Source organism: Ambystoma mexicanum, chromosome 4q, assembly GCF_040938575.1.
Source record: "Ambystoma mexicanum isolate Mex_15411 chromosome 4q, UKY_AmexF1_1, whole genome shotgun sequence".
Taxonomy (NCBI): domain Eukaryota; kingdom Metazoa; phylum Chordata; class Amphibia; order Caudata; family Ambystomatidae; genus Ambystoma; species Ambystoma mexicanum.
This window is the reverse complement of record NC_090928.1, coordinates 211,562,168-211,589,663: the sequence shown is the minus strand read 5'-3', so window position 1 is coordinate 211,589,663 and position 27,496 is coordinate 211,562,168. Positions and strand designations below refer to the sequence as shown.

General features: G+C 44.3%; 1 protein-coding gene across 2 annotated transcripts in view; it reads right to left on the bottom strand.

The window, feature by feature from the left end:
- Positions 1-27,496, bottom strand: part of NOX3 (NADPH oxidase 3) — a 530,542-nt gene that overhangs the window by 189,528 nt on the left and 313,518 nt on the right. For both annotated transcript variants that reach the window (XM_069607737.1, XM_069607738.1), the window contains exon 7: positions 7,624-7,716. In XM_069607737.1, coding sequence (XP_069463838.1) covers positions 7,624-7,716 — 93 coding nt within the window. The remainder of the gene's footprint in view (positions 1-7,623; positions 7,717-27,496) is intronic.

The following is a 27,496-nucleotide window of genomic DNA, read 5'->3' as shown; positions in this document are numbered from 1 at the left end:
GGGATGTGCAAGAAATAGGAAGTCAGGAATGGTCATACAAACCCTGGACACCTGCTGAGCTCCATCCAGGAAGCCAGATTAAACATTTGTACAGGGACCATTTTCTAATTCAATAAGCAATCAAGCAATATATGGTGCTAATACTCAAGTCCCTCAGCTTACTTGCAAGGCAAGAAGGTTCACCTCAGGAGCACATGATAGTCCTAAAAAAACAAGTAACTTGAGCAACCTGTCTACAGGATCCATTATCATGCACTAGGTGCCCTTAAAGTATGAATGTAATATTTCAGGATACCTAGGGGGCGCACCTTTTCACAAGACAATATTTCATTAACAATGTTTTTTTTAATGGTGGCTAACATTTTACACCAGGCAGAATTATTTAGTGAACAGGTTTGCAATTTTCTTTCAATTGCCCTGGATAAAGCCTGGGAGTATGACACATGCGCTGGTCTGAAAAGCTATGTCCACCTTATAAGTGGTAGATGCCAATTCTGTGTTACCGTAAATGTTCTAATACATGCTATTGGGTTAGCAGATTGGGCTGTGTGCCATAGTGGAGTGACCTTGCTTTGCATCACTTCAATATTCAACTTTGACGTGGATCTGAGATGTGCCTAGTAACGCCCCCCCCCCCCCCGCCCCTTGTTGTTACTCACGTCAACAAAAGAGGTGCTTGTACCTCGATTGTGGAAAGATCTAATGCTGTCATTATTTGGAGCGGAGCTTAGATTTCAATAGATCACCATCCTGGAATATGTTATCAACCCGATGGAACTTTATTGTGTTCTGTGCACTTCTTATTAGATATTTTGCTCAGGCATTGTTTCAGTTTATTCCTGATACTTGTACTGTGTTAATATTCTGTCAACATTCCATGATCTGAGTGCTATCAACAGTAAATTAAGGTCTTGGTTAAGTGAAAAACATTTTTATTTGAACTAATTATATCAGGTTATTGCAACAATGTTGTTTATTTGTCTAGCTATCATCTTAGTGTATTATCAGTTATAGATTCAATCAATTATACCTTTTGTAATATAGCCTGTAAGTCACATATTCACATTCAAATGGTTGTAGTGTTAGAAGACATTTCTTGTTTCTCAAGCAGAACATTCAGTAATTACATGTAGTATTACAAGGCACAACTACTGTATCCATAACTGTTAAGCAGAACTCTGCTTTATCAGTACATTCCATTTTGTATTGGGTCTCTTGATTGACTCCCAAACTAGGTTGTCATGAACTAGTCGACAGGCTAGACTGGTGGACTAGCTGTTAGTCTAGTCAACTAGTTTATGAAGGGGGGAAGATGGAGGGTTAATTTGGGGGTGAGGTGGGACTGGAGCAGGGATGGGAGGGCTTGGTACTTGGATGAGTGAAAAGGAGGAGAGTTAACATGCAGGTGAGGTGAAGGCATGCAGCAGTGTGAGAGAGGTGATGTAATTCTGGGTTCGGGAGCAGTGGAGTTTGGGGTTAGAGAAAGGAGAATAAAGAGGAGTAGCAGGATAGGGGGCAGCGGACACAGAAAGGGTGAATTGGTGGGAGGGGTGGAGGAATATTGTGGGTGGGAAAGGAGCGGGAAAATATGCAAGGGAAGATAAGTGCTGCAGGGTGGGTGGGGAGCTAGAATGAGGGCATGACAGGAAAAGAAAGGAAGAAAGGATGTAAGAAAGAAAGGACGGCATTAATAGAGAAAGGAACAAGGAATGAAATAAAGGAGGAAGGAAAGGAAGAAAAGAAGGAAGGGAATGGAAATAATGGATACAGAGGAAGGAAAGAGATAATAGACACAAAAGCAAGAAAAGAAGCAAAGGAGAAAGAAAGAAAGAAAGAAAGAAAGAAAGAGAAAGAAAGAAAGAAAGAGAAAGAAAGAAAGAGAGAAAGAGAGAAAGAAAGAAAGAAAGAAAGAAAGAAAGAAAGAAAGAAAGAAAGAAAGAAAGAAAGAAAGAAAGAAAGAAAGAAAGAAAGAAAGAAAGAAAGAAAGAAAGAAAGAAGCTTTTTTCAATATTTGAACACAACTCGAAGTGGTATCTACCTTGTTGATTCTTTGTTGAGTCTTCTTTTATGGTTCACATAGCAGATATGTGATTCTTCTTGTTGAGGCGAATGCCAGTGCCTTTACCAATAATCCGAATTTTTACTTAACAACTAATGAGTTACATTAAGAGTGCGGTTGCCCGGCATCCTTGCTTTGGTATCTTCCCGCTTCACAGAATCAAGTACTTGCATGTGAATCTTTTCAAGGGATAGTGTCCTGCCCAATTTGATGATTATTTTTCAAGTGAACCCAACCATTCGACCGTTACCACTTAGGAGCAATGCTTATAGAGATAAGCATATTGATTAACAACAGCAAAACCGTTAAAACATGTAAGAACGGTTTCCTTTGAATGGGGCACACTATTCATAAATGTCAGTAACATTGAAGCAGGGGATGCGAAAGTCAGGAGAGCTGAAACGTGGGCAGTGTTTCGTGCTTAGCGCTTTGTCAAGGCTTAACAATTATTAATGTCTGTTTCAGTATGCCTAATGTTACCCTACTACATGTTCAGCAGTTGTCCCGGTCAAGAACAATCTCTGATGTTAACCAAGCGTAACTATGTCTCATAGCTATGAGGAAAATGCCCAGTTGTTTTATCTTTATGGCGAAGATGATGTCAGAGAGAAGAAACCCACAGAGAACCAGTTCCAGGTAATGTTTGCTGTCAAAATGTGCAGCCGATCTTGAGGGGCACCGAGCCCCATCTGCAATCCATGTCCAGAGCAGGACTCTGTAACGAGTGTCAGGTGGGTTTGCAAGCCCCCGCTTGGAGCGTTGAGCTGGGGACCAATGAGAAAATCAGAACAACAAGAGAAAACAATCGGAACAAACATACATGTCGTATGCTTGCACAGTGTTCTCAAGTGAACGCACCTGAAGGGGTTTGAATGCAGATGCTAGACTGCTTGTCCGCCATGACACTGCTGTCTGATCCAATGAAGGTGGACCAGCCATCATTCAGTTAATAAAACAAGTGCAACACATGTCATTAAAGGGATCTAAGGTGAAGACACCTGGGGAGGAGGTGGAACCATTAGGCACCAATCAACAGCGAAGGGCTACACTAATGGGGACATGGATCCATCAACCAGCACTCTCCTTGAAACTATCACTGGCCAAACTAAAATATAAAAGACATCACCTGACTTTGAGGGTGTATGGATAGCGTTCCACGTGGTCAGTTGTGAGGCAGAGAGTGGATGAGGAGAAGAGACAAAACCTGAGATGGCCAAGCCAAATACCCCCCTAGAGAGAAATATAAAATTCAGGAGGTGCCTTTTCGAAGAGGCCTTTCACCTTTCTCTAATGGCAAGGCTGCTCAATGTCATTGGTCTGGAGGGTTGCCCAGAACAAAGCCAAAGTTTGGATTAATTCAAAACCTTCCAACCAATACTCCTTTTGTTTTGCTAAAGTCACTCTAAGTACGATGGGTATGCCGAAACGTGTCCAGTGCCCAGACCCCCAAACTACACCTCACTGATGATGCCCAATGAGTCCAAGACATATCTGGGGTTTTCATGTGCGTAGATGGGATGTGTGCAGGGAGTTCTGGTAGCTGAACTGTCCCTTTTGGGGTGGTACCAAGCCTGATGTGTATATGTTTTTCCCATGTCTGTGCCGGAATGGCAGTCTGAAGCATGATGGTCTGGAGGGTTGCCCGGAGCTATGCTAAACGTTAAGATTCATTCCGAAACGTCAAACCCTCACCTGTTTTGTTTTGCCATGGCCAAGTGAGCCATAGTATAGAAGAGGAGAGTCTTATTGGAGACACTAACATAGAAAGTGTGTTTGGAGTCTTAGCACAGAGGCTGGCAGAAGCCAGGCTGTAAGCATTCTTTGAAGAGAAACATAGTGCAGGCTCTAGCCTGATACTGGTGGCTGCTGCCAAGTCACCAACCCAACTAAAAAACTAGGCATATCTGGATAAATCTCTTTGCTGGAAGGGATCATAATTAAACAGGCAGACAAATAACCAGGTAGGGAAGAGGAAAAGCCTATCCAGAAGAACATCGAAGGCAAGCAAGGGTATCTGGAGCTTGCCCATGTAACACATCAAGAAGAACCCCATGTTTTCATTGGTAAAACATACATACAAAGACACTTCGGTTATGAGGGCTTTGGAAATCTGGCTTTCCCCAGTAGGAGTTTATTAAAGGCCACAGCATCTCAGAAGAGTAGTTGATGTCAGGATAGACTGTCAAGACAAAGAAGTGAGCTGGAGCACTTCAGTCTTCCCTCTGTCTGTGAGGGATTTGAAGGACACTTTCCTGTGTGCAGACACCCCACCAACTTTTTTGAAGTAGCAAAGGGACTGGGCATTGGACTAGAGGCACTATGTTCTCTGAGATTAGGCTCTTCGTTGGATTTAAGTCAACACCCCATCCTGACACTCCCTTTGCTGCAAAAACCTCCCATTTTTTGTTGTTTAGGTCTTCCTTAGGACCTGTAAGAGGTTTTCACACCCTGCCCTAACACTAAGACTCATACAGAGCAAATAAGCTGTCTGGGGACACGAAAGCTGAGGATACTGATCATTTTAGAAGAGAGGTAGGGAGCAGAGGAGAGTAACTCGATGAAGATACAGAGCGGCCCACAACTACTCATAGACATAGAGACGGTCAGGGCAGAGTGACGGAAAGTTAAGGGAGATTCCCTCTTTGTTGATACAGTCCTTACACCACCCAAGTAGGGGTGATCAGTTTCTGCTATACCCTTTGAACTGATTTCATATACAGTGTGATCTTTCTTTTAGAATACATTTGGTTGTACTTCATTTTTTATGTATGAGTGATAGGCTCCTCTCTACTCAGATACCTCAAGATATACGAGAAGACACAAAAGCACAGATTTATTGGGGATCTTGGTTACTAATCTCTGCACAACCAGCATTTCTTTCCCACATCAGCCTGATGGGCTATGTATTTCAGTAAAAATCAAGCGTGGATATGCGTTTGTGTCTGGGATACGTTTGGCATTCACTCTCACTACAGTGGAACGATCCGGAGAATCATAGTTGAGAGCATTATACTTTTTAAATAATTGAACATGTAGCTTTATTACAAATAAAGAAAATAACTTGATTTTATTAAGGACGCAGAATCATGGCATGACCTCAATTGTGCTTGTTGATGGCGTATAAGTGGCATGAGATTGCTTCTGTACCATCCCCCTTCTCCTATTTTATAATATCTTTAGTCCATGTTTTGTGCAGGACAAAATGGCAATACTACACAAGGACTTTCCACAATCACTGCATGATGGAAGCTGAGTGGTCGTGGAGTAGGGATTGATTTCTCATGGAGGAGAAGGATGATGGGTGTTGGAGACTCATGTTACGGAGATGTACCAAGAACAACATGGACTGGAAAGGCAAATCAGGTTTGTTTTTGACAGTTTGGCAGTAGTTTGCTTGAGTTTGCTGCTCTGAGAAGTAAAAGAATTTGAAGGCATAATTCCCACTACTTAGTCTGTAATGGAATAGAGAGATTACTGACTCTCATATGGAAAGTTGACATTTTCCTGAAGAGAATATGTTGGAAATCCTGGTTAATAGCCATGCACAAAACAAGAACGTTCGGAAAATTGAATTCATTCAAAACCTTGTAGGCACTGTATTTATTCTTTTTATTTCTGGAAACACCTATAAAAACAATTTTATTGGTACCAACGATTTTGAACATGAAAAATAGGAGTTTTGTTCAGGGACGTCATTTGGGGGTCGACAGGGGTTGCAGCTGCGACCTATGAGGTCTCCCTTGCTACCCCTGTGGTCTCCCTTGCTACTCCTAAAAAATAAGATGAATTTGTTCATTTTTTTTTTTTTAACAAATTGAGGCTCCTTGGCTGTGGCCAGCGCCATGTGGCTCTTTGTTTCTGCGGTGGCTGGCTTTCTTGTTCAGGCCTCTCAAAAACACTTTGAGCAGTGGCCCTAAATCAGAAAGAATAGGAATACAAAATAGTTTGTCTTTCTGGAATTGTATACTGTTATTGCCGGACTCATTAAAGGTTTATTTCAGATATACTTCGGGGGTGAGTCACTGATTTAGTCTGTTCTTTCTTAAACACCTCAAATTCACAATGCAGTCAAAAACTTCCAAAAAGCATATAGAGTAGAATAAGCATCCATTTCGGACTATGCATTTTGCTTTTCGCAAGTTGCAGTTATAGCATGTTTTTTTTTTTGCTGTTGTCTCTGTTACGATCATCACAAGACATTCCATCTTGGTGTCCTTGGTCACTTGACAAAATCCTTGTGCCTTGTGTAGAGTGTAGAAATGTGACCATAGCACATAAAGTGGCCCTTGATTTCTTTGTGCCACAATTAATGCTTTGTTGTAATGTGCCTATCTTGCCTATCACCCTGGCATGCTGTTCAGGATGTTTGTTTGGATGTTTCAGGAAAAGAGCGCCAACAGTACGGGATGCTGTGTGAGTGAGCTGCATTCGCTGCGCTAATCTAAATTCTTTAATACAGTGTTATGAATCCTCAAAATGGTATTTATTTTGCCAGCCTCTAAAGCCTGCAAAGTTGATCCATGCAGGCTTGACAGGTGGCCCACTTTCCACCAGACCTGAAGATGAACTGGCCTGCTGTTAAATCTCAGTTACCAGTGTAATGGTGTCCACTAGAGAGTGTAATTTGCTTTCTGACTTTGAGAATATTCAGACATGTAATTGCTCATTTTACTATAGCCGGTAAGATAGCTAAATGGGTTGAGCACTCGCTGCTGCAATGTGTGTGTGATCTGCAGGATGCAGGTTTGAATCCTGGCAAGACCAACTTATCCTTTCATCCTTCTGAGGTTGATAAATAAGTACAAACACAGGTTGGGTCATATTGTATGTATATTTCTTCTATAGGCGTAATTGCCATATAGTAACACATCATTATCATTTGGGCTTGGACGTCTGCTTGCATTCAGAGTCATTTGGTAATATCGGCCTATACACACTGATATTAACGATACATATGGTGATTCATTCTTGTATGAAATGTATATCACATTACAGTGATATCGTAATCAGATTTTTGTAGTGTACTTAGGAAAAATGCTATATGATGCCACTTCCTGTTTTAACAAGGGGTGAAAGGTTGTGTTTCATCCCTTCCCGCGGTGTCACTTTGGTGTGTGGCCAAATGACATCACTTCCTGTGATGTCACCAGAGGTCAAGGCTCATGTGATGTCACTTCCAGTACCCCTGCCATTTTGGTGAAATGACATCCCTGGTTTTATTCCCTGATAGAACAAGAACACTCCAACCGTTGCGTGGCCTTGCTTTGCAACATCCGAACATGTCTTCTGAGAATGTCTTGTGAAAAAACGTCTCGCATGATCGCCTGATATTTGCTAGGGTACAAACACCAGGCATGAGCTAAAGAAGACCAACAGTCACCTTTTAGTGTGATGAAAAATGCGGTTGAAACTATTCACAGTGGGGGAAGTAATAAAAGAAAAGAGACATGCTGACACACCATTAATTATGACCAGGACATAAACAGAAAGGGAAAATGAAATCTGTTTCTAAAAAAATGCCGGTGCCACTGTGTTTTTATCCCTAAACATGAGGCGGCACTTACCTTTGTAATGACAACTTCCTGCTGGGAACGCCAGAACCTGATTATTCTCTCGCAGACGTACAGCGCCATAGGACCTAAAACCCATTTCCAAGTCTGTAGGAAACCACAGAAGACAGAAACAAAGAATCATGAAGTACAAATTGCTACAGTAACTGTTCTGTACATAAGTATTTAAAGGTAAAAAGAAGCAATAAAAAGGTCTTTGGATGGGAAGGCATATAAAACAGATATTCTATGATATTATGTGCACGCTACAGTGCGGCAATGCACTGCCTTGGACAAAAAGCTACAGAGCTCCTCTAGAGCAGTCATATCAGCAACTGTCACTGGCCTCCAAGCTGCAATGGCGGACACCTCCACCTCCGGGTCTAGTCCTATTTCCCTTTCCTATGACCCCTTAGGAAAGGGCTTCACTGTAGTGGTCTAGCAGCACAGAAGCTTGTCCAGGAAGTGGCATTGTGCTCCTGCCAGGGGTAGTCTGACGTTAGTCTGCAGAGGAATCAAATAGAGATTCGGTGGACAGGGGGAGAGAGGGTGCAGCAGAGTAAACCAACATGAAAGATGTGTACGGGTAAGAGAGGGGATGGAAGGAACGGATGGAAGATGCGATAGTTTGCCTGCCGTTTAGCCTGCATGAAGCGTGAACAAAGCATACCGCTGATCAGGAAAAGGACCAACGCATGAGGCTCCTACGTATGGGCTGCACGTGGAAATAATAAAGTCACTGGGCCTCATTACGAGCACGGCTACCGTCATGCTCGCTACCGGCACCGCCTCCCGCAATTGGGCAATAAACGGTCCATTACAAGATGAATGGGCCGGTAATTGCCCATTTGAGGCTGGTGGTATTGCCGGGCTCCCGATCCCCATTCTGTCTGCCCCATAGGGCAGAATGAGGGTGGGGAGCATGGATGCGCCGGCACTGTCAATAACGGTGCCGGCGGCAATACGAGTTATGCTCACGGGTGCCGCACAGGTAAGACCTGGCGGGCTGTCAGGAACCCGCAAACAGAACTCGTAATGCAGCGGGACGGTATGAACGGTGCCGGTGCTTTACCGGCACCATTCATACTGTCACCGCCAGGGTTCTAATGAAGCCCACTGTTGCTTATCATGATAGTTGGTATAGATGAATCTGGGTTTTGGTCGGCTTTATAAAGCTGTTAACTAGGGAGCTACATTGCAAGGAATAGTCTAAGGGGCAGGGGAAGGGGCAAAGAGGCAGATAATAAGGAACGCGTGTCGTATAAATGTGAAGATGTTGTAATTTATACGAACAGGATTTATTCACTTTGTACAACTGGTCAAGAAAGAAGAAAAAGTATACATGCATTTACACAAGGTAAATCTGCCACATAGACAAATGACTGAATGTGATTCTGAAGTATTAGTAAAAGGCCTCAACGTCTACCCAGATGCAAGATTTGATTATGCGCAAACACAAATAGACCTTCATCAATTTATTCAGAAAATCAAATTAACTACATTTCATGGAATTCAAACTAATCAGAAACAAAGAGAACAAAGTCATGAAAACCCATCACAATTGATGATTTGAGATATCCCTGCAGTGATAGCCTTACCCCAACTGGCATATTCCCAAATGGAAAATTATAAGGCCAAGAACATGTGCTGTGGCAACAATGCACTAATAGAGGACAGTGGTTTCAAAGCAAAATCTAAATTTAGCCCAATCATCACAAACAGTGCTCACTTGGATGTATGTGTTGATCTGGTCCTAAATGATCTGAGAAAATGGGGTGAAGAAACATTGGGTGATACAAAATATTTTGAAAAAAAGTCCAACTTGAATTCAAAGCAATGGAAGACCATCAATAAACTCAGGGGTGAAGAGACCATCATGATAAAACCCTCGGATAAGGGGGAATGTAGTAGTGATGCACACATCAGATTAGGTTGCAGGGGTTATGCATCAACTCCCGGATCCCAAAACGTATCAGACATTCGAAAGAATATCTATGGGTGAAATACCCAATAATTCCAACTATCTATCTTGTACCCAAGATACATAAGAGATTAAAGAGACCACCGGGGAGACTGAGTATATCAGCTGTAGGTTTGCTGTTGGAGAAGACATCCAACTATATTGATAAGTATCTCTTCCCATTTGTATCCACTCTTCCATCGTACATTAGAGACACAATGGACTTCCTCAGTAATATACGAGATATCCCATGGAAAGAAACATATCTTTTGGTGACATTAGATGTGGCATCGTTATATAACAGCATAGAGCACAACAATGGTATTAAGGTGTACAATATTTTCTTTTCACAAAAAATCTGCAAGCTATAGAGATCATTCACAAATGTTATTGGAAATGCTAAAATACTGCGTGGAGCATAACACATTTTTGTTTGATGGCAAGTATTATCTGCCAATCTGTGGGACAGTTATGCACCTTATATGTCAATCTATATATGGGGATGTGGGAAACAGAAATCTTGCAGGCAGAAGAACAGATGGCTTACAGGCAAAATATTCAACTATGAGTCATGAAGTCATTATATAGATGACCTATTTGTGATAGGGGAAGGTACCTCAGAAGAATGGCTACAATTTGTATCTATTATTAATAACAACACAGAGAACATCAAATTTACTGAACAACATAATTTTGAGAGCATTGTTTATTTATACGTGAAAATACAAATAGTAGATAGAAAAATATGAATTGTATAGAAAAATAACTAGCATAAATGCCATCCTGCATGCACATAGTGGTCAGCTGAAGAATGTGGAATGCTGTATACCAAATGGGGAATTCATAAGAATCAAAAGAGACAGTTCGGAAGAATCAGAATGTCTCTAATTTCCACACGATGCAGCTCTCAGATTTGAGGAATGGAAATATCTAAAACAAGTGATAAATACAGCATATGCAAAAGTACAAAAACTGGGATGAGAAGATTTGTTGCCAACCAAGAGCAAAGATTTTCAACAAGAAGAGAATGATCCCCTTCGATTTATAACCACATATAACAACCGATCAGGTCAAGTTGGTAAATTCATGGACAAATATTGGAGGTTCCGGAAACAAGATAGAGATATTAGTAGCCATTTGGGACAGAGAGCCACAACAACATACAGAAACCCGCAGTCCATAAGAAATGTACTGGTAACCAGTTTCTTCTGATCAAAAGTAATACAAGAAACTGGTTTTCCTCACAGAAAATGGCATTTGTAAAATGTCCAAAATGCAAAGCATGTAAATATGATGTCAATATGTAAGAATATGTACATCCACGCACAGGAGAAAAAGTTAAAATTAAACAGTATTTAACATGTAACAGCACACGTGTGGCTTATGTCATTAGGTGCAGATGCAATAAATGCTACATAAGTAGCACCAAATTAATGGCTAAAGTAACACTTTCAAGAAATACAGGCAGGAAGTATTGACTCCTTTCAATATTGTATTGGTCATCAAGTGGTGAAGCATCCTAGGAGAGGAGATAGGGAAGTACAATTATACCAAAAGGAATCTAAGTATTGTGGATCTGGACACCAAAACCCCAAGTGGTCATAACCTGGACGAAGAACTGTATGTTTTTATAGGTGTGGAACAGAGCACAACTAGACAATTTATGAAAAAGAAGTGGTAAGATCTCCAAGTTCACCCTAGACGTGATTAGCAGAACTGAAAGATTATGATACACAGGGTGATTTATATATGTCACTATGCATGTGGTTATGTTTTATGGGATTACTGTGTTCATTTTATGGTTGTAGGAAATTGAGGCTGCCTTTCTGTGTGATGTATAGGATATTGAAGGCAATTTAGCAGGTCGACAGGAGTTAAAGAACATCATTAAGGGACAGATTAAGGGCTAGATCATGTGGTCCAGAGAGTCGAGAAGAGTAGAGGTGTGAGACGAAAGGTGCTATTTTGGAATGATTTCATAGAGTAAATCCCAAGAAAGGCAAAATGCACATTGTGGCCTTTTGCAGGTGTCCATGTACCCCCATTATAGATAAGGCATTGCTGTAAAATGCAGGGACTGACATGAAATAGGCAGGTATTGAAATAAAAGCCCAGGTACTCAAGCACAATACATCTATTGCCATTGAATGTTCAGTTACTCATTCAATAGGCCCTTGTAGCCCTGGTGTTTGCTGGCCCTGGCCTGGGACATGGGTACACATTAATTTCCCCAGGCCAGGGATGGGCCTCACTCGATCCACTCCCATTCCCCTAGCCCAGCTGGACAGGCAGGGCACTAAGTAATCTACAATATAAAGATGTTACTTCAAACAGCAGATGGGCCATAAAACCAGAGCTCCCGTTGGAAAATAAGGTACAGTGAACAGAGGTACCTTTTAGCCCTTTCAGGCAATTATATAAAAACAAACAAAAACCAGGCAACACACTAAAAACTGGTCACCCACTATATTTCCCATCACGTTAGCTGCCCCTTCATTTGTCAGTATAAAGTTTAACTGCTTGAACATTGAGCAGGGCCCTCACCATAAACAGCTCTGCGTCCCCACCGTTCTCTTAATTAATACCCTTTTCTCAACAACACATTCCTTTATAAATAACATTGGTATCTGCGCTTTATCCTAAGTATGAGTCTAAGTCTTGATGGGTCAGTCCTGGTCTATATACAGCTGTTCAAAGTGCAGTACCTTTATTGTCTTGTAGTGCTGTCATCTGCTTTTAAATTACTGCAAACCCTCGTTCTCCTATGGGTGGCTGCCACAGGTTACACTGCCTGCCTCTTCTGATCACATAGACCCTTTTTCCCTCAGTGGCGGTGTTTGTATTCTTCTCAGGGCTACAGCAGCCCATTTTCCTCAGTGTCAGTGCTTGTTTTCATTATCTTCAGGGCTGTAGCAGCCCATTTTTCTCTGTGGTTTTGCATTTCCTTCATGGTGGGGCCCCATTGAGTGAGTTTTCAGATTGCCCCCTTCCTGAGATAGGTGGGGAGCTGAGGGGGGCCAATTGGAGTACCTGCTCGCTGGGGCGAGCCCAGTGTAATGTAGCTCTGGGGAAAAAAGACTGCACCACCATGGAGGAAATGCACCACCACAAAGGAAATGCACTGCCGCAGAGGAAAATGAGCTGCTGTCACCCTGAAGATAATACAAGCACCACCCGCAACGAGCCTGCTGCACTACTCTACTGCTTTCCGGTCATGTCAGATGCTGTGGCTGGGGACTCCAGGTAGGTTCTTGCTTTGCTGCCCGCCCTGTTTGGCCTCGTGGGTGGATGACTCTCAGACCCGGCATCCGTGCAGGCCGCCTTGGGGCCATCTTTTTCCTGTTGGTTCTGGAGGGTGTTTAGGCATTGATGGAATAAAGAAAAATAAGTCCCGAGTAACACCTCTTGAGGCAGCCCAAGCACTACTATCATAGATACCGAAGAGGTTTTTTTCCAAGATCCAAACCTCCACCTGACCTCAGCGATTGAGGTTCATATCCCCATGAATGCATATGAACGGTGTCAGTGAGCCAGGACTTAGCTCTTTCTGGGAGATCAGGTCAGCTCAGATTTCCATCTTTTGACACCCTCACTCGAGCAGGGTCAAGACAGGCCACCCTTGGACCTCTAGTTCACGATGACATAAATGTTGGTCTGTTTCCCTGTGCAGCAGATTGCCCAGGTTGAAGAATCTGAGAATTCTGAGGCATCTGCATCTTTAAATCCCGGGTTTTGCATGGCCTCTGGGTCTTCTAGTTCCACCCCACAGTCTGGATCTGGAGTTTGGGGAGATCCTCCTTGGGGGTCTGGGGTTCATGAGTTCTTCCTCTATTGATTCTCCTTTTAGCTGCCCTGGACAGGACTGCGACATGGTTCTGCTTTCCAGAAGTGAAGGACCAGATCCCCATCTCCGACAGAGACCCTGGTATTGATCTAATCCTTTCCTCTAGGAGGGGAACCTCTGCTTCCCCCTTTGTGGCTGAATGTATTCTCCTGAATCTTTCCACTACCGAGCTCCCCACTCTTTTCTGGGCCAAAGGTCCCATTTTGCCAGAATTCTTTCACCCGATAGCTGGATCTCTCGGGACTTTAATGTCTGGCTGTCTGATTCCTTGTGCTGGATGGACCTGGCCATGTTTGCACTTCTTATAGGGGTGGTGCGGTCTGCTCCAGTTACTTATGCTTTGTGGATCACATTAGAGGGACCAGCCCCCTCGCCTTCGAAATATGGTCTTTACTGACCCAGCACTGTTGAAGGTGATCATCGCCTCTATGCAGGAATCCATTGTTCCAGATGAGGGTCTGGGATGTCAGCAGTGGGGCTCCCGCCATTCCTGACGTGGCATGTGCTGGCAAGCTCAGCAGGTCTTGGTCCATTTTTGGCATGTTCATTCTCTCTCCAAACCCAGCTTTGGCTCTTGTTATATTCCCCAGGTTCACAACCTCTTCCACCTGCGGGAACTGGATCTTCTTGCACACCAACTGGGCAATAATCTGTCCGGGTGTGATCAGGTAGGTGTTGTTCCCTAAATTGAATAGGATGACCTTGATCTCGCTGCAGTAATCCCTCTCTATTACTGTGGGTCCAGTGAGAGCCTGTGGGCCATGCCCGACAGTGGGGTGATTCTCGCATAGGTTACTCCATATGCAGTCCAGTCCTGACCAGCGCAATCCCCTCAGTGAGACCACCACTACTGCATCCCTCTATAGGTCGCAGCCTGCAGCCCTTGGTGTGGCCCTGGTTGGGACACTTGCTGTTGAGGTGATTTGCACCACTACTAGCCTCTTCCTCCTGGGGCAGCCTCTATATCACAGCCTGGATGATCCCACGACTACGCACAATGACAGATGGCCTTAATAACTTACAGAGTCTCCAGGCAGACTCAAGGGGGAGTTTCATTATTTTTTAAAAGGAAACAGCATTCAATGTATTGACTTTTCTGGCTGTTATGATCATCCATTTTGTATTGTTCAGCAGTAAGATAGGCAAATGATTCAACAGAATGTACCAGACTGGAGAGGGAGGTTTGGTGGGCTCGCCAAGGGCCATCCCTCTCTCTCCAGAAAGCACCTCCTCCCAGACTCATATGTCCCTGACCGTTGGTAAGTAGATACTGATTCTTTCTGCCTCCGTATACTACAGTCTACCCTCTCTACAAATGGTGGCCTAAAGGCAAATGCCTTATCTGTCTAAACTCCCTGTGTGACTTCCTAGACTGGCCCTACATTATCAATGATATTAGCTCATTCCGCGACTGGCAGACCACGTAGGGGCACTTCAGTGGCATATAGGAACACAAATAGAGCGTGAGCAAAGGGTGAGCAGTCGTCTGTGTCTGCAGTCTATTTACCCTGTTTTCTACTGGAAGTGCTTAAATCCACCTACACCACCGCGGAGCGGTGAGCGGAGCGTGAGCAGAGGGTGAGCAGTCGTCTGTGTCTGCAGTCTTTTCACCCTGTTTTCTACTGGAAGTGCTTAAATCCACCTACACCACCGCGGAGCGTGAGCAGAGGGTGAGCAGAGGGTAAGCAGTCGTCTGTGTCTGCAGTCTTTTCACCCTGTTTTCTACTGGAAGTGCTTAAATCCACCTACACCACTGCGGAGCGGTGAGCGGAGCGTGAGCAGAGGGTGAGCAGTCGTCTGTGTCTGCAGTCTTTTCACCCTGTTTTCTACTGGAAGTGCTTAAATCCACCTACACCACCGCGGAGCGTGAGCAGAGGGTGAGCAGAGGGTAAGCAGTCGTCTGTGTCTGCAGTCTTTTCACCCTGTTTTCTACTGGAAGTGCTTAAATCCACCTACACCACCGCGGAGCGGTGAGCGGAGCGTGAGCAGAGGGTGAGCAGTCGTCTGCAGTCTGCTGCAGGAGCCATGGAGCTCCCTGACACGAGTGAAACTCTTCCTGCACAGTCCGAAACAGATTACATCTCAGAGGCCTCTTTGCGAGTACTACGGAGTTCCTCAAAAACATTTGACGGTAAGAGTGCCAAACTAACGCCATGTTCAAAAAACGAAAGGAGCGCCGACCCCCCTTGAAGGAAACTATTACCATCTCCTCGTGCACTACGCCCACAACGAACATGGCTAGCTCTGCGCCTCTACCGAGCCGACCAACAATCCATATGAACAGAAAGGACCGAAACTCTGCGGACCCCTCTGGCGCCATGTGCCCAGTGCCCAGTGCCTCGCCTCAGTCATCCAACAACTCCCCAAACCTTTCAAATACTCTTGATGTATCTACATACACCTCAGCCAACGAAGTGTATAAGTCTGGGCTGACGAAAATAACAATTAACGCGGATGAACCATCAGCCCCCACCCTTCCCGCGTCCTCCCCAGCACTAAGGACTTACGGTCTGGTGCCATCTGATGCAGCGTTTCAGCAAACGGGGGCCCGCCAGATCTCTTTCGCCATCGTCCCGGCGGCTCGCTCCAGCCCGGTCTGCAGCCCATCCCCCGCCTGGCAGGCGTTGCCTCACCGTCTCGTCAACGAGACGAGGGACACCTCGGCCTCGGCTGTCGGAGGACGGCCGGCCCAGGCTCCTGTGCAGACTGCCTGCGGCGAGGGCTATGGGGCTTGCTTCTCCAGGAGCGAGCCGATTCCGGCAAAGGCGGGGCCATCCAACGAGCGTGGCCGCTCTTCGACACAGGCGCTTGCAAAGCTGTGCCCGAGCATCAGTACGGCGCTGGTTCCACACGCACACTCAAACCAAACCGCCGCTCCAACTACGCGGTCTGATTCGGAGGGCCCTACGAAGGTCTCTCCAATGGACGTAGTCTTAGCTACGAACCCAACGACAATTGCGGTGGAGGCACAAGTCCATGCCTCATACCAAGTGCAAAGTAACAGCGCCTCTCACTTGGCCCCTCGGGCCCCTCCACCATCTGACTGGGATCACATACCCACACAGAATAATGCTGAAACAGTAGATGCAGCGCCGTATGTTACCCCCAAGTCCCCCCCTTTGATATTGGGGAACACTTCTATCCCTTTCTCTACGGAAAAGTGGTCAGATCAATCCAACACCCATTTAGAGGCCGACCTTATGCCTGATTCAAAAACCCTAGACCCGAAAAAAGTTTTCAAACAAACCAATAAAAGAAACAAAAAGTCCAAAACAAATACAAGTAAAAAAATAAGTAAAGTAAAGAAAGCAGGGAAGTCAACTCTACCAGCCCCTCTTCTGTCCAGTGCCCTGAAAGACTTCATAAATAAGCAATATAAAAGAAAATTGGACCAGACGAAAGAACTTTCAGATGCTGAAATTTTGGAGGCTATCCAGGACCTCCCGCCCACGAGCATAGCAAGAAAACTAATGCCGGGGACTCCGATTCACGCCCGGACCCAATCACCATCTCAAAACCAATCAATGGGATTAAGAGAGTCTTTTAGTCCGCCCAGATCTGAACCGGCACCGAAAAAGGTTTCGGCAAATCTAAACAACGAGGTGCCCCGGTGTAAAGAAGTGAACGTAGATCTTGAACCACAGAGAGTGACTCCCGACCCACAAAGGAAAGCAGCAAACTGCACTAATGAAGTGCCCTCGGGCGACCCCGTGAATAAAGACTCCGAATTACAGGGAGTGATCGCCGATCCAAAGAGCATGAACCCAAGGGGCACCCACTACACCTCAGCTTTGGAAACCAGCACCCCTGACATAAGCAAGTCTACATCCCCTAAAGATCCTGGACTATCATACGACAATCAAATTTTCTCTACTCCCATACGAGTGCATAAATCGGGAGACAGTACTCCGCTGACGTCCTGTCCAATTCGGCCTCTGGTTGATCACCTCATTCCAGACGAGGTTTCGTCTCAAATAGATGACCATTTACAACCATCAGACCCATCGCCCCAATTCACCCCACGGCCCAGATCCCTGCCAAAAAATAGAAGATTGAGTGAAATCACAACTTCGGAATCTAAGTCATCGCCCTCGAAAAAACCTGATTTACCAATAATCATGTCCGCAAATACCAATAGCTTTAGCCCCATTCGGAAAGCTATACGACGCTATCAACGACTCACTGAAGGACAGCAATGATATTTGTTGAAGGTTTCATTACAGCCCTTGAACAAAGAAACAGAGAGCAGAGTTCGACGTGGGACTCAAAGCTGAGCAGACTAGAAGAGCTCTCAAACTGTCTTAAAGCAACTTCACCAGCAGCACTGGATAAAGAGACTCAAACAGAAGCTGTGGCATATTCTCCTCACCCAGCCCCGATTTTTAAAAGCCAAACGGAAAAGCCCACACAATCAAATCGAGTAGTGGCTAAACATCAGAGATCAGAGGAAAACCAACAAAAGACAACACAGAGCATTAATAGTAAACCACTGCTAATGCAATGACCACCAACGATGCACAAACAGTGTCGGCTCTTGACCCTCTGATGGCAGTGAGAACAAAACAAAAAGAGTCATCAAAAGAAAAACCAACCACATCACAGCAAAAACCAAGCCCAAATAACTCGGTTATCTGCATCTCTTCCTCCCCAAAATCTACCGACGAATTCTTGGCTCAGAGTTCGCTGATGAACATAACTCAACATCTGGACCTAACTGAAGGTCCACCACCGAACCAAGACATTAGAATTGAAACGATTTCATCCACTACGCCAATTCCAACCGTTCATAAACTCACCAAACCCTCTTTGGTTACAATGACCCCGAATCAACAAACAGCATCATTTCCCGTATTAAGCCATACCAACCTGAATCCGAGTGTATCGAGACACGGACTGGAGAATCGTGTCAATTTAAGCAGGGAGTCCCTACCTTCGACCCGTCTGTTTAAAATCGAACAAAAAACCTCCAATGACCGCTACATGATTTTAAACCGTAACACGGTTTTGAGAACACTCAAAAAGGTGAAAACTCTACAGAACCTACAATCGGCCGATTTTACTCTGATCGAACCATACCACAGAAAGAATCAAGCGAAGGCCTATCTACATATTAGAAAATCTGCATTGGATGAATTACAACATGACATATTTGCTGAACTAGCCCTACTGGGCTTTAACCTTTACGAGATGCCCTCCTCGAACTTTAAAGAACCGTCAAAAGACAGCTACAGAGCATCTCCGAAAAAAAAAACTATAGATTTAAGTCACGCACAGAAGACCTCTCAATCGATCAGTGAGAAGGGGCAGAAGTCCAATATCACCACCTAAAAGGCGCTCGACGAATAACAGATCACCAGCAGAAGGACGCTTTGCAACAACACGCCGAAGATTAACTTCAAGGAGAGCTGAGAGAGTAGAGCACAGTGAAGACCGCAGACAAAAACACAATTCCGAACGGCACCATGGACATTCCCCAACTTTACGGTCGAGAAATCAAGTCAGCAAAGAGGTTCCGCCGAACGACAGAATTTCAAGTAAAATCACAAAGCAGACCCCAATCGAGCCCGAAAAAACAGCCAAGATAAACAAATGTAATTGGTTCCGCAGTGTCCTGACTCCAGGGGTGAAGAGATAGCAACCACCGGGGGACGTTAAGGTGACGTCACCCACATTCAAATCATCTCAGCAACTACCCTCGAGAACAAACATAAGCATAGCCTCATGGAACACTAGAGGCCACGTTCATCTTACCAAGTCTGACAGTCAGGATCTGAGTCCCTACGATATTATATGCCTTCAAGAAACGTGGCTATGTGAAAAACCGGCCCTTGACGGTTATTGCATTGAAATATCTCCAGCTTCTAAAGGACCATTGGGTCGTCCTTCGTCGGGACTATTAACAGCAACCCGCATTGGATCCGGTATAACCATCACAAAAGTCATTACCCGTTGCTATGAAATTCTGGCTATTCTGACCACATGGAACGCTGAAACTCCATCAACTAAGCCCATAATAAGGACTCGGTAGCAATTATTAACGTCTACTGGAACCCCCAAAAGACCTCTACTGTGAACATGTGTGAGAAAGTGTCTAGTATAATTGACGAAATCACTATCAAATATAAATCCTCTAACATTGTGATCTGCGGTGACCTTAACGCGAACTGCTTTACAGTTAACGCTCCAGAAAGACAAGATCTCATCAATGGCTCTGCTTTAGATAGGGGTTTCGCATGGAGTGCTACTATGAAATCCCGAAATCTCCTCAACTCAGCTACTATAACAGACTCTGAAGCCTTGATACCAACTTGGGAACGTGGCTCGTCATCAGCCACCCTGGATTATATCTTTGTCTCTGATCCTGTGTATTCAACCTAGTCTCATTTAACGTCATTAAAACAAAGTACAGTGATCATAATCTATTGAACCTGATCTGCAGAAATAAAGAGACCATTTTGCAAATTTACGAAACTCAAATCGAGACAAATTCGCAACAAACTCGTCTACGATTGATCGCTCCAGATATTCGTAAACTAACAGATCAATTTGTCAGCCTGACATCAGATCCCGCATTACAAAACGGAGTGGCCAGATAAAGCTATATTCCCCTTCTGCTGGCTTTCAAAAAACCCGGGAAGACTTCCAACACCCGAAGTATACAACACACCCATAAGTATAATGCGACCTTGGTTGCTAAACGGAAACTCCTCAGAAAATTGAAAAGAGTGGCAGTATCATCGAACCTACCAATAGACTGGGAAGCCCTCAAAGTAGAAACAAGAAACTTCAAGCAATGGCTGAGAAACGAAAGAAGTGTGTTATATCAACTGGACGCCGAAGAGATTCTGAAGGCCCTCTCAAACAAAAAATCTCGCGACTTCTGGTCACTTATCAATAAATCAAATAAGTTCTCAAACTCGCACATGATAAATCCAGTACCGGAAGAAAAATGAGCCACCCATTTCTTGAACTTATTTCACTCAGCAGAAGGTAACGACGAAGAAACAAAGCGTACAGAGGTCTCAACCTGGGTGGACCAGACTGACATTAGTGACATCAAGTCCATAATTCTGAAATTGAAGTCATCAAGAGCACCCGGGCCTGATGGCCTAGCGAACTCTGATTTAAAACAACATCCGGACGAGTGGTCGATCCTCATCAGCTCAATTTTCAAAGTCTGTCAGGATAGAAGAACGATTCCGGACTCATGGACAACTTCTGTGGTCGTCCCGATCTTTAAGAAAGGAGCAAGAGAGGACCCCCTGAACTATCGGCCAATAGCCCTGATCGACGTTATCGGGAAGGTGTTCGCCTCACTCCTTCTGTTACATTTCCAGAAATGGACTTCTGCCTCTATGTGCTTTGATTTCCTGCAAACAGGATTTCAAAAAAATGCGAGCACTAGCGTCAACATAATGTGTTTGAATGTACTGAAGGAAAGAGTTTTGACAGGAGCTCCTCGGATTTTTCTAGCATTCGTCGACCTGTCCCAAGCTTTTGACAGAGTGGACAGGTCAAAATTGTGGTCGAAACTGAGGACATGGCATTGCCCGGAAAGCATTTTGGAACCTATAATCAGTCTCCACACGAACACCAGCATAAAGGTTCGGCTAAACAATCAAGGTCTCATTTCGAAGTCCATACCGACCTCTCGTGGAGTGAAGCAAGGTTGCCCCTTGGCCCCCGCCCTGTTTATATCCTTCCTCTGAGACTTCAAAGACAGCCAGGAACAGATAAGGTCTTTTCCTCCAAAAATAGGCTCTACAAGGGTTCCCAGACTTCTGTACGCGGACAACCTGATCCTACTCGATCTAACCCAGGTCGGTCTGCAACGTCAACTAAATAATCTCTCAACTTACATCATTGACAATAACCTTGAGATCAACAAATCCAAAACAAAAATAATGATCTTGCAAAAACCAGGGAGCAAAAAGAAAGATCGTTTTCGATGGCACCTAAGCGAGACAAAAATCGAAGTGGTCGACTCATTTAAATACCTAGGAGTCCAACTCGATACCACAAAGAATTCCCGGAACATGCAAGCTACTCTTTGGGCCAAGGCAAAGAACCTAGCCGCCCAATTAAGAGCAGTTGATCGAAAATATTGCAAATTTTGACTTCAGCCAGCAATCAGTTTCTACAAGGCAAAAATAACAGACTGAATCGATAAGGCATCTACTGATGTGCTGCCCTGCTTTGCACCAACCCAGAATCGCCTATTTCAGTTCTCTGACAGCCACCTCTTTTGCGGGTAATGAAGACATCTGGTGGAACAGCATTATCAACGGCGAAAAGACTCGATGGCACACGGCAGCCGCTAAACTTCTGGAATTTGCAATTGAAAAGACAAAAATTAGCACGGCCGTTGATTCCTCACCTACAGAAACTTGAGACTGTGGTTCATACTACTGTCAAACTATCCGCAATGCAAAGGGGATTCGCTTCGAGTGGAACCAGTTCTTGTAAAAATCTGATTTTTAATTATATACAAGTAATAATAAAAAAAAAAAAAAAAAAAAAATTGCTCAATAGTGTGTTGTATAGATGTGCTTTTGGACACTCACGCACCACTCTGTCTCCTAATACTATCCTGCATCCAATTTCAAACCCCTTCTTATGCCTCTCTCCACTGTCCCTCCAATATCTCTTTCTCTCCTTCTACCACCTACCGCCACCCTCCAATATTACTAATGTTACTTGTCAGCAAACAGTATCTTTGAAAATATTAAGTTAAGAACAGTGATTTTAAGGGTGAACTAGCATGACGGGGTGCTGTGAGCTAAGGTGGAAGGGAGAAGGAGTGTGCTAAGGTGGCAGGCAGGGATGAGCATGGTAGGCCTGGAAGAGCTAGGATCAGAGGGGGAGACAGAAGTGATCTAGAAATGGTGGGTTGGTGGAGATAAGGAGGGATGAGGTAGGATGGGTGGGAGAAGGGTGAGTATGGAATGGTAGGTAGACAGTATGGGATGGGTTGGGTGGGCAGGTGGGAGGTACAGTGGGATAGAGTAATATGGGAATGAGCTAGGATGAGTGTGGTATATACAGGTGAGTTAAGGTGGGTGGATTGTTGTGGATAGGCAAGTGAGTGGTAAGGTGGGTATGGTAGGGACGGTTGTCAGGGGAGATGCAGCAAAGCTGTGGGTAGAATTGGGTGCGTGGTGATTGGTAGTTGTAGAATGGGGTGAGGTGGGAGTGTGTGGGAATGGAGGGGGGTATGACATAGAGGAGTAAGGTATGGCCAGATTAGGGAGAAGTGAGGGAGGGTGAGTGGAGTTAGAGGGGAGGAGGATAGTGGGTGGGGGTAGAGTGTTGTGGGGCAGAGGTGGGTGTATAGGTGCAGGGATAGAGTAGGACTTGGGGTTAGAGCAGAGGATGGGGCAGGGGAAGAGGGGGAGCATGGTGTTAGAGGGGAGTGGGTTATAGTGGCAGGTTTAGATGGGTGGTGTGGAGTGGTGGTGGAAAGTGGGTTTGTGGTGCTATGGAGGTGTGCAGTGGTGTGGAGGTATGGAGTGGCATGTGGGTAGGGTGTAGAGTCTGGCTGTGGAGGTTTGGAGTGGTGGTGTTAAGTGGGTGTGGTATGGGAGTGTGGGGTGGCAGTGTGAATGTTTGAAGTGGGGGTATGGAACGGAGGTGTGGAGTGGGACGTAGCTGTGGTTTGAACTGTTAATGTTGAAAGATGTGTGGTCACGTGGAGTGATATGCTAATGTGTAATGGGGAGTGAGATGAAATGTTGGTGTGAAGTTGTGGATTGGTGTGGTGTGGGGAGAATTAAATGGGGGTATGGTTGTGTCGAATAGTGAAGTGTGGTGGAGTGGTGGTGTGGAATGGGGTTGTGGAGTGATGGTGTGGAATGATACAGTGGTGTGGTTCATGGAGTGGTGTTACAAAAAGGTCAAAAAACAAGACACAATGTTAGAAACTGAATAGAAACCGCCTACAAAAATATGAACAAAAGAAAACACACACATTTACTATTTTTCCAATTTACAAACGCTCATAAAAAGAAAGCAGAATATTCTGGCGACCACAATGCACAATGTAACCACTAATTCACCCCTGAACAAAAACCTACAATGTGCAGATATAAATACAATCACAAGCACAAATATGTGATAAAGTAATAAAGATAAGCAAATTGTGACAAATATTCAATCTGACTTTTCACCTAGATGTGAGATTTCCTGTATTGTCAGGATTACTGGTTTCATGTATTACGTGTTATTATTATCCATTTTTAGTTTGGGCTATTAGGTGGCGCTGAAAGGGCTACCTTTAAGCCAAAACTATTGTCATTAGAATAAGAGCTTTAACATAATAGCTTCAAATATGGGCTTTTAACTAGGGTCTGTAATGCTTTTCCAATGGAGATGGCATTTGAGGAGGGATACACAGTTGTGAGGTTATTGAATCCCTCCCATCTCCTGCCCCTAGCCATGCTAATCCGTAGGGCTAATCCAACTCATTCCTGCCCATCTCAGAACTCTTTGAGCTCTTCCATGGAGGCAGCCATCTTGGATGACTGTCTCTAAGGAAGCTCTCTGGAAACAAGCTGAAACTAGTGGCCATCTTTGAATAGGAAAGATACCACGCATCTTCCAAATAAAATGATACTAAGAATCATGTGAGTATAATCTTATTTAAAATAGCTAAAGTTATTTACAATACTTTCAACAGCAATAAGTATTTCTGTCCTTTCTGCGTTTCATTTCCTTTTAAAAAAATATAGCTAGGGTTGTTGCTTGTCCTTTTAAAACCAGTTTTAATTGTATCTGGTCATTGCATCGACTGCCAAACCGTTGAATGCCATACCATTAAAAAAAATGCATCGGAAAAAAGCATTGAATGCATTTTTTTAATGCTAAAGGGTTTAGTTTAATTATAATGGGTTTTAAAGGTCAAAAGAAGGGAGGTTGGGGGAACACCCCATTTTTTTTTTAAATGCATTCATTGCTTTTTTTCGATGCATTTTTTTCAATGGTATAGCATTCGACGGTTTGGCAGTCGATCCAATGACTAGGAACCGTTTTAATATGCATCAATGTCTTACAACACACAATCGGCAATGTTGTGATACATGTCTTTTAGTGCTCGAACCCTTACTAGCTCAATGATTGCCTGTGTTAGCTGAAAAAGGTCATGCAGAGGCTGTCCTTGCATGGTCCCGCAATCCGACCGGTTGTGCTCGGGTTCACACATAAATTGTCTGGCTCCCCCCACCTCATTTTTGATGCATTCCCTTTCTGTTGTTTTCCCCTCCCGCTGCTTTTCAATCAACTATAAAGTGTTCAAATAAGAAACTTGCAATAAGACATGAAACCCCACAGTGCTCATGTCGCAGAGGATCTCAGGGTCCTCTCCGTCCGACATGAGCACTGTCCTCAATGTGCTCGCGGGATTTTGCTCGATTCAGGATTTTTAGCTCCCCGCTGCCAACATGTGCCATGTTTCCGACAGCAGGAAGGAAGAAATACAAAGTGCAAGCAAAATCCCGCAAAAAAACAGAGGACAGTGCAAGCAATATCCTCTATGTGTTCACAGGAGTTTGCTTGCACTTCGGATTTCTAGCTCGCCGCTGCTGGCAACATGGTGCATGCCGGCAGCGGGGAGCTAGAAATCTGAAGTGTGAGCAAATCTAGTCAACACAGAGAGGACAGTGCTCAAGTATTTCGAGCACTGTCCTGTGTGTGTTTGCGGGATTTTGTACACAAATCACATTGTAAACTGAAATGACAAATATAAAAATACATATGTGAACCAAAAATAGTATGACAGTAACTCTGTTTTCCTTATTTGAAATGGAAGAATACAAGTATATGAATGAAAAATGAAGTCAGCCTAAAAAAATCTTCTATGCGTTATGCAGCTTTTCAGTCAAGTCATAAAGACACACAAAAACAAAACTGTGCAGCAATGCTATCTGTTAGTAAACATTATAAGCCTGATTTGAAAAAAACAATTCCAATGGGAAAATCAATGTCAATGCTTCCAGAATAAATGAACTGCTTGTAGAAGTGCCTTCTTACTGTTTGGGAACTGTCATTTAAACATTCCGCCTGCTTGAGAAATGGAAAGCAAACATTTCTGTTGGTTTAGGGCAATTGAGACCTTGCTGGGTGGCCCCCCTTTACTCAGCAAGCAAATGTGTCGGCTAGGGCAGCTTTTCACCTGTTCTGAAGCGCAAAGACCACATAACACAGATGCAAGATGTGGCTGGTCAGTATTTCAGGTAGGACAGGGCATGTTTGCAAGTTGCGCTTGGTTTTATGTATCATTGATTAGCCACCTCCTTGATTGAAACATAATAGTGCTTAAACTATCATCTTCGCCTTGCCACCCGGTGAGCAAGGTGTGTCGCCCCAGGTGACGCTGAGAACCCGACAAAGACATGAGGTTGAACTCTTGTGTCTGCCCCTGAAGATACTGGAGACTTGAACTCTCCTGCCATATCCTCCAAGGGATAGTAAAACAGAGTGGCAGTAAGTGTACAGGCTCAGCTCCCGAGAAGTATTTCTGGGTCAACCAAAGATGGCTACTTTGCCATTCTGTGATGAAGCTAGGCTTTATGCCAGTTACCTTCACTAACAAACTGCGGTGAGACTTGCTCGTCCCCCAATGACGCTCCCCCCAATCCTATTGGCTTGCTTGTACAGTAGTGGTGTCTGGCGTAGCGCTTTCCTTGATGGGACACTCTTAAAGCAGGCGCTACATGCATCTTGTTTTCTCTTTGGTAGGAGAACACTCAGGATCTCAGGGTTATTTTTGTTCCATTCAGCAGGCATTGCTGGCCAATCTGGAGGCCTGCCAGTGTTTTAGGCTCATGTCCAACCCACTTGACACCTGGACAGGAATGCCCACACTACCTCTGCACAGTCACTGCTGCTCCAAGGCTGCACCCCGATAAGTGGACATACGTGGATTAAGGACAACCATCATTGGAAATGTTTAACTGCAGGTAGGCAGTACGGCCAGCTGTGCTTAGGATGTGGCCATGATGGGTGAAGTGCTGGAGTGGAGGCAGAGGAAGTGAGCAACAGAGGCAGATTAGAGGCGAGGGAAAAATGTTAGCTTTGCTAGCTAGGATAGATGGAGGGTTCAGCAAATGCTGCTGACTGAGCACAGAATGCAGTCTAGAGTTCACATGTGTGAATCCCATTGAGGGTCGAACCAGGATTTCATCCATCTGTGATTGACCAAAATTAGGACAATCACGTTTTGGGATATTATTTTTCTTTTTTGTAGCGCAGAGCTGAAACCAATGTTCATCTTGCAGGCACAGCTGCAAACACCCTTTTGGTTGCTAGCTTATCTTGCAGCCAAGCAGCCCAGAACTGATTATTTGAAGTTGCGGGCGCTTCCGTTTTGGTGCATTGTGTTGCCTCTCTTTGGATAGTGTGAAAACCATATGTTGGAGACGACAGAAAGCTTGTAGGTGTTTGTTTATTTGTCCACCCATTGGTTGACCATGTGTACAAAGTACTAGCTGGAGTAAACGGCATTCGCCGTGTCCTGATCGAGTGGTTTCTCATGTGTCCTGGAGCATGTTGCTGTTGTCCTCTTGTCGGCTAGTCTTGCTTTAGCTTGCTCTGGTGTCTCACATGCCCTGGAGGATGTTGCACTTGTCCTCATGTCAGCAAATCTTGCTTCAGTTTGCTCTGGCATCTCATTTGCCCTACAGAAAATTGCTCTTGTCCTCTAGTCGGCAAGTCATGCTGCTGTTTGTTGCTGTGTTTCAGAAGCTGCTAATATTGATTTTCGCTTTGCATCAGATGGAGCTTTTCCAAGTGATGTTTGTTTTTTTGTGTGGCATGTTTCAGTCACTTAATGGCTTCAGCACATTTGAGAAAATGTTCAAGAAAGATTGATTGAGAGTGCTATGTTCTCGTGAATGAACTTAAGTAAACTGTAACCTTGCTATTTCCCATATTTGGAGTGACGCGATAAAAAGAATTCAAACATTTTTTTTTATTCCCTTTAAAAATGCTTTAATAAACACTTTCGAAGTGCATACAGTATTAATACATTTCAAAGGAATAACCAACACATCGAACATTTAGCTTCAGACACTTTTCCAAATGTTGACTCC